The sequence below is a fragment of the Bacillus rossius genome, chromosome 10 (assembly GCF_032445375.1).
Source record: "Bacillus rossius redtenbacheri isolate Brsri chromosome 10, Brsri_v3, whole genome shotgun sequence".
Classification (NCBI taxonomy): Eukaryota; Metazoa; Arthropoda; class Insecta; order Phasmatodea; family Bacillidae; genus Bacillus; species Bacillus rossius.
The window spans coordinates 48,744,236-48,759,246 of record NC_086337.1 but is presented as its reverse complement, the minus strand read 5'-3'; the positions used below and the strand labels follow the sequence as shown (position 1 = coordinate 48,759,246).

Here is a 15,011-nt window from a genome sequence, read left to right as displayed (position 1 = left end):
TTTCATTTGGCTCTATCTCATGAACTATACTCATAATTATATACATATATTTAATACTAAACATTTTCTTTATCTGAAGGAAATCTACTGTACACAGGTTGTAGTATTTTCTTTAAGGCACCTAAATGCAGGACCCAACTAATTTGCTCAACTTTAAGGATATTTTTTTATCTAAATTGGGATTAGATGAGATTAGATGAGAATGGAGCATTTGTTGAATGAATTTGTGGTGGGAAGGGTGGTGAATAGTAGTACCATGAGAAAATCCATCAGCTTGCTGCAAAATCTGCCATGTTTCACGCTTGCGAGAAATCTGGGACCTAATCCTACAGGAATTGAGCTTTTATGGTCGTAGGAGCCAGGTGAGGGTTGCCATCTCTCTGGAATACTGGGAAATTTTCAGGAATTTTGTGAGCGTTCCAGGGAAATCTGTGATATAATTTTGTATCGAGGAATTTTTAATATGATTTTCACAACCATTTGTTAAACATCACTATTGCAGACCCCATGTAGTAAACCAGTCAACCTTGAGTTGATATGTTTTCTTATAGTGCAACATTAAAAATTGTCAGGGAAAAATCTTTAGCTTGTCAGGAGAAATGTCAGGGCATTTCAAAATTTTAAAATAGTGGCATCCCTGCAAGTGATCAGATCTCTTGACTACAGTGGCCATTCTGGTTGTCATAGGTGGGAGGGAGACATCTACGTATGGGGTAGACGTGAGGTCTGGCCGGCTGATGTACGAGTGTTCGATGAGCAACTGCAGGAACTTCACGGACGATGCCACAGACACTGAGGAGGTCTTAGTCGTGCAGAGGCTCACCCAGACGGTCAGAGCTGTGGAAGCTCGCTCCGGCTCCGAAAGGTGAGGGCTCGTCCAGCCTGATTGCCTTAGTTACTACAGCTGGTCCTTGCTTAAATTAAAATTTTTAATGCCCTGCTGAATTTTTGAACTTTTTACATCCGTTTGTTATTGAGCTTTCAGCCAGCGGCAAGGAGTTGTCTCCGCATTTCACTTCCTCCGTAGGTCCTTCACACCCCTCACCGCCAACACCTTTTCCTCTAGTCCGTTCCACTCCCGCCCTGTCCTCACCAGGTATGAGTGCCTCACTCTTTCTGTACGTCTGCACTCCCTTTTGATCTTCCACGCATTATCTCTCCTTCCCCTGTAACCTACTGTACCCAGACTGTTTCCCATCTTTCCCCAGCCCCTTGATCACCTAGAAAAAAACCTTACCAGCCTTTCCACCCTCCGCCTCCCTCACGCCTCGTGATCATCTCCGATGGCCTATGCATATTTCCCTCTTGCCCTTCTCCACATCAATGATCCTTCTCGCTGCCCTGCGTTGCTCTTTCTCCAGCTCTTTCACCTCTTTCACAAGGTATGGGTCTCTCACCACCGATGCGAACTCCTTAATTATTCTGAAGAACTGTGGGGAACCTAATGACTTGTAGGCATCAAGCAAAGCATAACTGTAACATTATTGGAGATGAAAGATGTTGCTTTCATGCTAAATTCAATACTTAAGTTTGTATTGAAAACAAATAATTTTTACCAGCTACCATTTTCGAACAAATACCTAAGACGAGGAACTTAATTCAATGATGTACTACTAACCTAACAGAATATATACTGAATTTTTGTCAGGTACATTCATTCCCAATTTGCAGGCAAAGAATTTTTCAGTAGTTGATTTTTTACACATTCAGATAAGCCTGAATGGACTTTAAGTCTGGATGCATGACTAACTGTTGGGGGTGTAATTTTGTTTTTGATACCTTTCAAGGTAGAAGTTATTTTGGTTCCAAAATTTTCTTAGTTTTATGAATTGGTATCATGCGCCATTCATCCTTTGTACGGCAACAGATAACATCAACCCATCACAAAATCATCTTGTAGCTGAACCCTTATAAAGCCCGGTGCTGAGTCGCAAGTCATTACACACTGTTGCTGATGGTAAAATGGGTTTCCTGTTAGTGTACAGTTTATGAGAATTTTAATTAATGACTGTCCCAAGATAATAATTTAATTATATATTTCTGGTTACCAGTTAGACATACATACATGGTTAAATAATGTCATAGAATTTTTTGTGGTGTGGTGTGAGTGCTTAGTAGAATTTTTTGTAGTGTGGTGTGAGTGCGTAGTATAATTTTTTGTGGTGTGGTGTGAGTGTGTAGTAGAATTTTTTGTGGTGTGGTGTGAGAGCATAGAAGAATTTTTTGTGGTGTGGTTTGAGAGCATAGAAGAATTTTTTTGTGGTGTGGTGTGAGAGCATAGAAGAATTTTTTGTGGTGTGGTGTGAGAGCATAGAAGAATTTTTTGTGGTGTGGTGTGAGAGCATAGAAGAATTTTTTGTGGTGTGGTGTGAGAGCATAGAAGAATTTTTTTTTGTGTGGTGTGAGTGCATAGTAGAATTTTTTGTGGTGTGGTGTGAGTGCGTAGTAGAATTTTTTGTGGGGTGGTGTGAGTGCGTAGTATATATAGTTGTGGTGTGTGTGCATAATATATATAGTTGTGGTGTGGTGTGTGTGCATAATATATATAGGTGTGGTGTGTGTGCATAGTATATATAGTTGTGTGGTGTGTGTGTATTATTAATAGTGATGGTGTGGTGTGTGTGTATTATTAATAGTGATGGTGTGGTGTGAATGTATACATGTAGTTTTTGTGTTAGGTTTGTGTGTAGTAGTGGTTGTGGTGGTGGTGGTGGTGGTTTGTGTGTGTTACAAACATGGATCAAGGCTTCACGATATGTTACTTTCATTAATTTTTAATGTAAAATTTATGCAAATTTATTTATATTTAAAAAATTACAACAATTTATATCTCCATGGCCTGCGTAGTTGTGTAGTTTACTCTTCTTCTTTAGACTGTCAATCTTTTTAAACATCTGTAAGTAAACCTTAGAGTTGATAGTTTTCTGGAAATATATTTTTTGAGAATACTGTTTTTCAATTTACCGGAATATTTTCTGCAAAACAGTAATATTTTTCAAAAGATTATACTTTCAGAGAATCACCTATAAATTTTAGCAACCTTTATATGCAAACAGAACCAAATAAAATCTACATTTTGGTTATTCTCTACCATTTAATGTCTCGCTCAATATTTTGGGTTGTTTAGGAATCATGCTACCCAGTACCAACTGTTATGAACAAAAAAAAAATTGGTGTTTAAACAGTTACTATTGATTTGCAGAACATAAATTTTTAGTAATTCTTATCAACCTATTTAAATTATAAAATTCTATGTCGGTAAAAAATAATAATTTTCTCGAGAAATATGTGATTATAATTTTGGCACTCACGTCTCTAGTTAACATGAGGGTATTAATTGGATCTGTGCTAAGGTTTGACTAAGTGATTAAATCAAAGCTTTTTCTAATATAAAATTGGTCTTCGCCAGGAAATATGCTATTCAATTTGTTTTAATCTCCAGTTGTGATACAAAGCTTCACGTCTGATGTCAAGCTAGACGTTTGTTCCGAAGTTTTAAAATATGGAAGCCTAAGATTTGCTCATTAATTTTTGTTTTTGTTGTATATGGTTTGTACGAATAACGTTGGTTACTTAAAAAAAATCAAATGTGGCACTTGGGTTCGGTTTTGTGAATGCCCAATACCTATTTGTATTATGCATGGTTGGTTTGTATATTTTATTGAATGTTTTTATATGATGGTCAAAATTGGTTAATCATGTTAGTCAGTAAGTTCATCATTACAAAGTTAAAATATATATTTTTTAAGTTCAATCCAGTATTTTATAAAAATACAGCCTTGCTGGAGAAACAATATTTGCAATTCGATTCAACTTAACGAATTATTTTAAACATTCAATTTGATATTTTCCTGTCATCAAAAAAACTAGTATTCGCTAAGGCTTGAACATTCATGTGACAGATGGAACTTCAGTGTGGCTCAGCACGATGTGAAGATGGTGATGAACCCCAACTCGGACTGCCACGGGGGCAAGCAAGAAGGCCGCAGTCCGGCTTTCGACTTCGTCCTCAAAATAATTGTTCCAGAGGGCCTGGTGTGTGCCTTCAGCAAGGCCAATCCCAGCAGGGTGGTGTGGAAATACAAGGTGAATAGATACGATTGATACAAGTACTAGCTCTCACTGTCTGAGAAGAAAAAAAAAGTACATTAAACTGTCTTTTGTATTGATTATTCATTGAGACCTGAAAAATTCGCGGGTTCATTTCGTGTCATGCTAAAATTCAAATAATTATACCTTGGTGCTGCTTCTGTCATTGGTTCACTGTTAATCTGGAGGACTGAGGGCCAATTAGAGACCCTCGCTCAAAGAAGTGTCGAATCACAGACACTCGGTCGAGACGACTCACAAGTCAGCAGCCAATGAACAGTTGGCATTTGCCCGAGTGTGTGTAGAGGATATTGGTGTCTATCCTGGAGGTCATTGAACACGCAAATTTTTCTGGTCTCTAATTATTCAAAGTTACAATAATTATTACAAAAGTTGTGACAGTGGTTTGTTTTCCAGACTTTTTCTTTCTATTTAGTAGAGAAGGGTTAGAGTGAAAATTTGATAGTCATGCCGAATTCAGTAATAATACCTTTGAGTCGAGTAGAGTCCACACTTGGTTAGTTTTTAAAAATCTAGCTGAGCTTTAGTGATTGCATATGTTTTTCTTACGATAATTTTGCGAGAGGACATTTCGAAATTAAGGTATTTTTTTTACCTGAGAATGATTCTATGTTCTTGGTGTTTGTTAAGGTACCATTATATATTTCTTCCAGTAGATTTTCATGTGAATAAATGATATATAATTAATGTTACCAACTTATGATTTCCTTAAAATTGAGTATTTTATTCCCACTAGTTTCTGGAGAACTCGCTAGTTGTATAGGACTTGGAAGTGAAGGAAAATAGTGTGTTTTAGGGATTCAAAAATGAGAAAATATTGATCATTATTTTAAAGTTTTTCAATGTTCTTTTTTTTATAATTTTTTATGTACAATTTTTTATTCTTCATAGTTCTGCTTAGTTATTCGTAGAGTTTTTTTTATAAAGCAGTGTGATTTCAAAAATTTCCTTTGCATGGTTATCAAGTAACATTTGAACTACTCAAAAACACTATTTTTCTATATCATTAACTTATTTTAAGAAACTGCTATGTAAGGCAGTCATTTTTTAAAACTCTATTTATTGGATGTACTCTAAATATCTATTACAGAACTGAAAATGTAAACAAAGAAAAGTTACTGTATATTAACTATTTGATCTTTTTTTCTGCCAATTTCATGGCTAGCTACTGTCCCGACTTAATGAAATACCAATACTCGGGCAGTGTCAAATTTCATTTCACATTTTTTTTTTTTTTTTTTTTTAATTACTGTTAGATCAAGGTGTCAATGATATAATAGTAGCACGTTAATCAACAAAAATACAGCCTCACACTATTTTGACTAGATAACCTATACAGATCTATGTTGTAATACTTTTGAGTTTTTGTCTAGCAATGAAACTATCAATTTCTGCTGCAGTAGAAAAAAAATACACCCCTAACATTATTATTTCAAGTTTGTTTGCCCTGAAGTACAGCATGCCATCTCAAAATGGCATTGTTTTCTAGTCTTTGGAAACGAAATAGTCGGATATATGTTTCTTGGGCAGTATAATAATGTAATATAAAACCTACCTTAAGGAATTGAGAGAACGTAAATACAATATAATGCTATGAAGTTTTTGCTAAATAATGTTACGGCATATCATGCACATTGCACATGTCAAATATGTAATGATATTATTGTACTCAAAACAGTTGAGCTGCAGCTGAGCTTCGACTTTCGAGTTTGAGTATCTGCTCATATCTACCAATTACTTCCATTTAGCTGTTCTTTGAATTCCTCAGAAAATATTGTCACTTAAAGAACTTTCCCTTGCCAGTAGGGATGGGTCAATTCCCAATTTTTTTTTTTAAATCTGTATCTTGAATTTGAATCCCAAAGAGTTCTTTGAATATTCACCTTGAATCCAGATCTAGCACCAAGGGTCCAAAATAAAATAATGTTTAAGAAAATTAAAAACATGTTGAAACATTAACCCTTTAAACGAACTAGTTTTCCATAATCAGCGCATATTGTAATTTTATTTACACGATAACATGTTAACAGTACATCATCTTGAGGAATGATAACAGGATAGGTATGAAGAAAAATATTGACCTTGTAAACCTCAGGAGGTTCCTCTAATATTTTTCTTCAAATCTTTTTCCTCTAGTATCAGATCCGTTGATGGTATTTTGAGGATTTGGTTGGCCCGTCCTTACTTACCAGTAAATACACCTTTGCTGGAAGGGGTCTTGAAGATACGTACTGTGAAAATTCTATCAATTTTGAATGGTGTTTTGTTTTCTGTGCTGTGTGAAGCTGTAATGTGTAATGTGGTCTCAGTTCGATGCTCCGGTGGTGTCGGCGTGGCAGTACGCGGAAGGCAGCATGCTGGAGGTAGACTTGTTCAGCGGCTCGCACTGGCGCGGGGATGACCTGGGGGTCGGCTCGCCGCCGCTCTACATCGGGATGCACAACAAGCAGGTGCGGAGAGCGCGGCAGAGGTGTGTGGTGCGGTGTTCCCTGGAGCAGCAACGTGGTCGAGTCGCGATGCCAAAATATGTGGTTGGTGGACCAGAAAACGCCCAGCTAGCTCCGTAAACATAGTCCGCTACTGTTTTTTTTTTCTCAGTAGGTTTGTTGCTCAGGCTACCGCAATTCTTGTGAACCTTTTCAAATTAAGTTTTAAAAAATGAATAAAGCAATCGTTTTTTAGGTTTGTAACTGCAATGACCGGAAATCCAGGAGTTTACTTACTAGAGTGCCCAGGGATGTCATTTTTAGTCCTTTTAATTGAATATCTTTTTTTTTAATGTAAACATATTAAATTGTAACCTTTTTGTCTTATTAATAGATTTTTTTTAATGTTTTGTGCATAATTTTTTCATAACTGTTGGTGTGTTGGTGAATTTTTTTTTCCATCATGGTTTTGTTAGGAGTTGCAAAATTTGAGTTGAGTTCCACAACCTTTTCTCAGAGAAAAAAGCTGTTCAAAAATAATTTTGTTTGATATATTAACATGAGCATAGAAGGTCCAAAATAGGAATGTTACTTACTCCAAACTCCATCAAATGCTGTGTTGTTAAAACTTGACTTTCAAACTCACACTCTCTGAATAACGTAACCCTAAACAGGGGCGTACACAAGGGATGAGGGAAATATCCCCCCCGCCGAAATCCTAAAAATCTATTATTTCCACTAATAAAAGAAAAGAATTTGAAAGCTCTCCCCTTCCCTCAAAATTCTGCATACTCCTGGCCCTAAATATGTTCTTTGAATGATACTTTCAATTTCATTGACAAATAGGTTAGTACTGGTTTACACTGGTTGTCATAAAAAAACCTCTAAAATGGACAACAAAGAAGGAAAAAATCATACTGAGAACAAGCTGAAAATCCGCTTGTGTCAAAGTTAAATGTCTAGACAGAACCGAAAATTCTGTGGAAGGAATTCAGTCGGAAAACTTTCAGCACAGACACACAAAGCAGACGGACAATGACGAGAGAGTTGCAACGAAAACGGTAAATTCAGACAAACACAACACCCTTGGACGACACAACAGTACAATGATGCACAGATGAAACCAGCTGTAAAAATAACTAAATACTCTGGATGGACAAAAAAACGGTGACAGCACGGACACACAGTTCTACTTTTGACGTGATAACGTCTAATAAATGAACGCTGGCTGCACGCACGAAAAAGCATGACTCATTGTCACGTTCCGCCTGAGCCGAGCGTGCAAGAACCGGCCAACCACCGTGCGAGAAAATCTTCTATAATATCAAACAGGTTTAAGGCGGGCTTTTTAAAAGCAGCAATTTAAAAAAATATTTGATTTATTTGTCCAATTTTCGTCATTTCAACTTAACAATTTATTGACATTGATTTGATATCAGTTTATTTCTATAACTAATTGTTCGTTATTGTATTTAAACAAACTATTTAAATTAAATTTGCAAAAACTGTAAATAATATTTGAAAATTAAAGAGTATGCAATTTTTAATCAATGTTTTCTTATGATGGTATCACGTAAAATTATCGTCCGTAAACCGACTTTACAGACAACGCCCCCCTTTTTTTTTTTTTTTACCGATTAAGTGCTGCTGCACGCAGGTGCTGGGAGAGCCCGCCCCCAGCAGCTCGGCCTGACTCGGCCGCCGTGTGCTTGCAGCTGTACATCCAGGAGAGCGTGATGCTCCAGAGGAGGAAGGCCCTGCTGGAGTCCCGCGCGACCGCCGGCGACCCGGGGCTGTCGCTGCGCATCCCGTGGCACCCGGTCCCCGTCACGAGTGAGTTCCAGTGCCTCGGAGCAGCCGTCCGTCGTCGCGATGCTTCAGTTCAGGAGGGGTCTCACTCGGGTTGACGGAAACCTTTGAGAAAGCCTAGAAAGTTAGGAAAGTTTATTTTGAAAGTAGAAAGGAATTAAATCGTAAATAAAACCACACCAATTCAAAAAAATATAAACAGCTTTGACTTTTCTTTATTGGATAAATACATTTTTGGCATTCAGGAGAAATGTAAATTATCAACGTGGGAAACAAAAAAAATTTTTTTTCTAATAGATTAGTATATCTAAAATCAGATTTTATGAATATGTAATCTGCATTTTATTCTCTTCGTGCATTATAACTAGTAACAGTTAAAAAATAATAAAAAAAATTTATTTTAGCATTTATATTTGGGCTTATAATCTAAATATTAAAACAGTGTAACATTTAAATTTATTTAAAGTAGGTAAACAGGTAAGTAGCCAACATTACTACGTAGTAAGTAAACTAGCTTAAACAGAGTTGATTCTTTTAATTAATAAAAAAGTATGATTACATTTTATATAAAAATATGTTCACTGGATTTAAGAATTGTAGAGTCATAAGGCCGATTGTGTGTGAGATAACACATGGAAGGTAAACAGTAGCCTTTATCTCACATACCCACTCTTGTTGCTTTTATTTGCACTCATTAGTTTGTACAAATTAAACACTGGCTCCAAGTATAACTTTCTGTTGCACATCCTAAACCTTCTAATCATGTATACATCTTGCATTGTATCTCAAACAGCACAGCTAAGGCAAAAAGTGTTTAGAATAGAAAATATTTTTAAAAAAATTCAAAAAAATTTATATTATTCTTACAGTTAGATGTAAAAAATAAGGAAACTGTTTTGTGCCAAAAATGTCAGAACTGTTTGTAGCTTTACAATAACTTTTGTATAGAATTTTATGAAATAAGGGATGAAATCTGCTGTAAAAATGTTGGTACTTAACTCTGTTCTTCCGTCCAGGTACTGCCCTTGGTCTCCCAGATGGTAGTGACAGCAACGATAGCAGTGATGATCACGACACTCAACTGTCTACCACAGCCATGTCTGTTCTGTACGCTTCTTCATACGTCAATGGTGAGCTCCTTTGTATGAATTTAAAAATAATGACCAAAAAAATTTTTTTTTACATAAATGCACGAAAAGGACCATGAAAATTTTGATGTGATAACGTATTATAAATCGATGAATGCCGGCTGCACGCACAAAAAATTTTCACGTTCTGCCTGAGCCGAGCGTGCAAGAACCGGCCAACCACCGTGCAAAAAAATCTTCTATAATATCAAACAGGTTAAGGCGGGCTTTTTATCTAATGGTTCGTGATTATATTTAAACTAATTATTTAAATTAAATTTTGTAATAACTGTAAATAATATTTGAAAATTAAAAAGTATGCAATTTTTCATCAATATTTTCTTATGACGTTATCACGCAAAATTATCGTCCATAAACCGACTTTACAGACAACCCCCTTTTTTTTTTTTTTTTTCATAAATTTGTTTGTCTGTATATAAAACTCAAGTTACTAGTTCAAATCCTGAAATAGGTATTAGTAAGATTCACTTAAAAATGCAATCAAGCTAATCTGCCATCACTTAAAACCTAGTTACCAGCAAGACAAATGTAAAGTTTCTCTTTATTGCTAATCTGAACACTTTAAAATCATTACTGTTTTATCTGGGACTATAGGTTAACTAAGTTTAAAATTAACCTCTTTGATAAACATTCACGATGGTATAGACATTAAAGATATTCTCATTAGCTACTGCATACAAGACTCTTCACAATTAATTATTTAAAAATACAATTAATTTTCTTTCTTTTTTAAAATATGCTCTTCAACACTAATAGTAAAATGCATTAAGTCATTATTGCCAGTATTTTAAAAAGGAAGATTTACTCTGGCCATAATTACTACGGAATCAAACTAGTAAATTTTTTGTACCTTTTTAAAAAGAGAAATTGATGTATAATTTTAATCCACAAAGATGTAATTTAAATAGTAATAAGTATTTAAGTGCTTGTTTGAATTGATAGTCGTGAATATTTTGTATTGGTCTAAATGTGTAATCATGGTGTACGTTCAACCTTTTTATATTTATGTTACTGTATATAAATGATAGCATGTATGATGAGTCACTTTTCACATATATAGTACTTTCATTAAAATAAAATATTAATTTTTAATGTAGGATCTTATGTGCAAAACTATCGGGAGTGGCTCCAGAGCCAGCAAGCCTTTATAGTTTTATTTGGAAAAAAAAAAAAATTATAATTATTGGATAAAAAAGGGGGGAATATTAAATTGCTTTTGGCATGTATATAGTTAAAAGTGCAGGTCAATACTTTACTATGTCAATTAAGTTTTCATGATTTTGTATCAGAAAAACTTTCAAAGGTTGTATTGCTACTTATAATGATGCATTCTTGCCAGAATTTGATCATTAATATTTATGAATTAACCTGGCTATAAGTTGTTTAGAAAGAATATCAGAATTTTGTAAAATAATTTAACCAAAACATTGTGTAAATTTAATGTTCTCAATTGACTTCATAACATCGTTTTAAAGAGTTTAATTCATGAATTTTCATTTGGAGGGCCCCCATCAAACTTTTTTTTATTTTCTCCTAGGTACCTCAATAAGGCCCCTCCAAAATATTGGGGCCTCCTAAAGTAAATGGTCCAAAAATTTGTAAAGTTGAGGGCCACCACTAAAGACTGTTATAAATAAAATATAATTTGAACACTGTACACTTTCTGTTCCACCTCGGAAACAAAGGCTGTGCAAATTCTGTGTTTATTTTGGATTAAATGCAGTTATGTGGCTAGATTAAAGTATTTGAATTTTTTTTTATGTGAGGGTTTTTCATTATCATATGTTATTTATATGAATGGGCCAATCAAATCCTCAATTGCTTAGTATTCGAAGAATTCAATATTTGAGGGAAAAGATTTTTAAAAAAATAATAGAAGAAATAAAGTAAATTTAAAAATTCAACACTGATAACCTCTGAAGTTTACTAGGTCAATTTTTTTTATACTTATCCTGTTACCATTCCCCAAGGTAGTTTTCTTTTAACGTTTATTTATATAATTAAAATTTTTATGTGTGTTGATTCTGGAAACTTATTTCATGAAACAGACATTTAAAGGGTTAAATGTATCAACACCATGGTTAGTATTTTTTACATTTCTTGCATATTATTTTATTTTAGACCCTTAAACTTAGATTCGTTTTCGAGGGGTGTATTCGAAGTACTCTTTGGGATTGTACTGTTACTGAATGTTACTGCCCAGGCAGGACCGGCGTGTCCACACAGGCGAACCAGGCAACCGCCTAGGACGTCACGTAGCTGGGGGCGGCGCAGCACGACACATAACAGCTGATATAACATGTTTAACGATTATTGAAACTAGATGAAAATGGATTTTTGTAACAGTTTGAAATGTTTATATTGATATAGTAAGTAATTATTTAAAGTCCACGGTGACCTGTTTATGATTTGTAATAAGTAAAAAAGTAAAAAAAAAAAAAAACACAAGCCTGCTTACATTTGATTGTTGACAAAATATTAGGCTTACGTGATGTATTTTGAAGCAAGGAAATTTTTTTTTTGGGTGTCCGGCCCGGAGTGAGGGAGGGGGGGGGGGGAAATTAAGGTTTTTCGCTTAGGGCGCCAATTTACCTTTCACCGGCCCTGTGCCCAGGTAACGGCTACTACCTCTTCAGTGAGAATGACTTGTCGGACAAGCACGGGCAGTGCCGGCGTAACGTGACCATCGCGCCGGTCGTCTCGCCGGAGGACTCCGGGGGCGGGGAAGAAGGGATGTTTGCAGAGGACACGCCAGCACAGATCATCATTGTCTCCATCTGGTACTACTGGTGAGTGCAGTTCCCAGTCTTGTGAGACTGCGCCATGGTAGGCCTACTGACTTCCGAGGAGACACCGTGCTGAATTAAGGTATTGAATCATTAGCATCATTCACTAAACTCTCCTTCTGATACCAGGTTATAAATAATTTTTTAACATGCAGCATGTTGCAGTTCCTTGCTCACCAAAGATACTGCAGCAGCATGAACAACGTGTTTTGTATTCAAATAATTACTCAAAATATTTGGTCGTAACAAGTCTTATTTTCTAGATTCATAATGTTACTGATTGATTATAGTATATTATTTCTAGTTTTTATGGACATTCCAAAATAGTTAGAAATCTGCATTTTCATTTAGATTTGAAGACAACTATTTAGTTTTTCACAATATACGTCATTGGTAATGTTAGTATCTCTATCTTTTTTTCTGTAAAATATCTACGTGTGATAGTGATAGTGTTCGTTTGATTGTTCGACTCGCAGCAGTCATTGCACTGTTGGCAAGCATGTAAAAAAGCCTCTCGCTCTTGATGTTATTTACTAGAATGTTTTCATTGTTTTGTGATGCATAAGATTCAATGGTGAATTTTTAAGCAGTGCCGTTAAAGCAGGGTGCACTTGGCATGCTAATGACCACTCATTTTTGTTTTCTCTAGTGCATTTCATCTTGTGATAATACAGAATCCTAAAAATAGTTGTGTATATACTCAGCAACAAACTAGGTTGAAAATAGTGTGCATGAGCGAATTAAACTTTTGAGTTGGTAGCACTGGCCGTTGAAATACCGGTATATTGTTACCAGGTGCAATTGTCACCTGTCAGTTCTTTTGTTTAATGAGTTAATCACATGTGGAACATGGTGAGAGTGGGTGGCAACGTTGTGGAGGACAATGAGTGTGCTGTCCACACAATTCTGACTGCGAGGCATGGGTCTTTTCTGGTGACTCAAGTACGGACAGACCAGTGGATGTTTACTACATCGCAAGTGAATGTGTGGTCCTCCAGTTGAAATGAGATTACTCCGGTGTGAAAAAAAGGAACTGTGTTTTGTCAGTAGTAAACAATAGTCATAATTCCATAGAAACTGTCCTTTTAATTCAATCGTTGGTGTTGCCAGTTTTAGCTGCAGTTATCTTCTTGAATAGATTTTTCAGACCTTAAGGGTTCTGGCTGTACCTGGAGACCCAGGCATGTACTGGGATAGGCTTTTACATGTTAATTAATAAACGTTATTTAGCGCAAATCGGCCATTTGTCAATACACTACTTTCAACCAAAAAAATGCACTGTGCATTGATTGCAAGAGAAAAACATTGGCAATGAAATCATATGTACCAAAAAGTGGCTGTAGTTTAGTGATTAAACTTATAACATTTAAAATCTTTAAAAACACACACACTTTACTGTAATTACTTTCCTGTAATTTACTTTTTTTTTGCAGTGTTCTTATCTTTGCAATGCTCCGTGTAGTATTAGTTTTGAAAGCGATTTTGTGAAGGAAAAAAATTGCTGTTGTGCATGGTTTTGCAGTCACGTTTGTTGATTGCAGGAAAGAAGTGGTAATCATAAGTTTCAGCACAGCCTTGTTGGTGAACCTACTGTACAGGAAGGTGTACGTAAAGGAACTGAAGGTACGTGTGCTCACGCGTGTTGTCAGAGTAACACAGGTCTCGCTTGCTCGTGTCTGAAGCGGCATGATCACGACAGGTCGTGGTGGTGGAGAAGCCCGTGATCGTCACCGAAGATACGGACTCCGGCATCGATCAGTCGACCGCCAGGAGCCAGTCGATTCCCGGGCAGCTTCCTGCGGTGCCAGAGTTCACTTCCCGCTACCTCACGGATTTCGAACCCGTCCGCTGCCTCGGCAAAGGAGGTTTTGGTGTCGTGTTCGAGGCTAAAAATAAGATTGATGACTGGAGCTACGCTGTGAAGAGGATAGCATTGCCCAATAGGTGCGGACCTCTCAAGATTCTTTCTACAGTAAATTTTTTTTTTTAATAGTAAACTCTTTATAACTCGTAGGGTAAGTCAAGGCAAATAGAATTCACACACTTTGACCTTGCACACACATATAACTTGCATACTTGCAAGTATGTGAACTTGTGCACTTACACTTTTGGACACTTGTATACTTACATTCTTTCAATCTTGCACATTTGCAGACTTGTGCACTCGCATACTGCTCCTCTATCTGTGAAGATTCACTTCTAATGTGCGTGGTAGTCGCTCACCCATGTTTTTTACACTCGCAAACTTTCTCCCCATTTTATAATTTTCTCGTATAAAATTCTTCCTGCATTTCGTAAAAAAATTTTTCTTGTTCTTTGTCAAATGTTAGAGGAAATTCACTAGTGAGGAAAATTTGGCATTTGGTTTAGAGTTAGAACTTTATATTTATGTTTTACTTATAATAGTGTATTGAACCAATATTGTTCCTTGTTTTCTTTTGATTTAGTGGCTAGTGTAAAATGGCACTTGATTATTCTTTCTTTATTTGGTAAATGGATCGTCATTGGCCCAGAGCCCACTGTGGTAAAAACTAGGGATGGGTCGATTCGATTCTCCGATTCCTCGATACCACCGATTATTAAAAAATTTGGGTACTCAGTATCGGGTACTAAAAAACGGCAAGGTAGGTTAGGAATCGGTTAAGTTAAGAAAATACAGTAGTAATATATTTTCGTCTGAACTTTACTTACTTATTTTAATATATCTTACCTGCCGTATGCGCATTAAATTC

At 36.0% G+C, this 15,011-nt stretch overlaps 1 protein-coding gene across 1 annotated transcript in view; it reads left to right on the top strand.

Moving 5' to 3' along the window:
* LOC134536121 (eukaryotic translation initiation factor 2-alpha kinase) overlaps positions 1 to 15,011 on the top strand; it is a 29,297-nt gene that overhangs the window by 2,781 nt on the left and 11,505 nt on the right. Inside the window, exons 4-11 of the mRNA XM_063375704.1 lie at positions 688 to 865; positions 3,903 to 4,086; positions 6,420 to 6,560; positions 8,252 to 8,369; positions 9,362 to 9,475; positions 12,108 to 12,282; positions 13,821 to 13,902; positions 13,979 to 14,223. Of these exons, the coding sequence (XP_063231774.1) occupies positions 688 to 865; positions 3,903 to 4,086; positions 6,420 to 6,560; positions 8,252 to 8,369; positions 9,362 to 9,475; positions 12,108 to 12,282; positions 13,821 to 13,902; positions 13,979 to 14,223 (1,237 nt within the window). The remainder of the gene's footprint in view (positions 1 to 687; positions 866 to 3,902; positions 4,087 to 6,419; positions 6,561 to 8,251; positions 8,370 to 9,361; positions 9,476 to 12,107; positions 12,283 to 13,820; positions 13,903 to 13,978; positions 14,224 to 15,011) is intronic.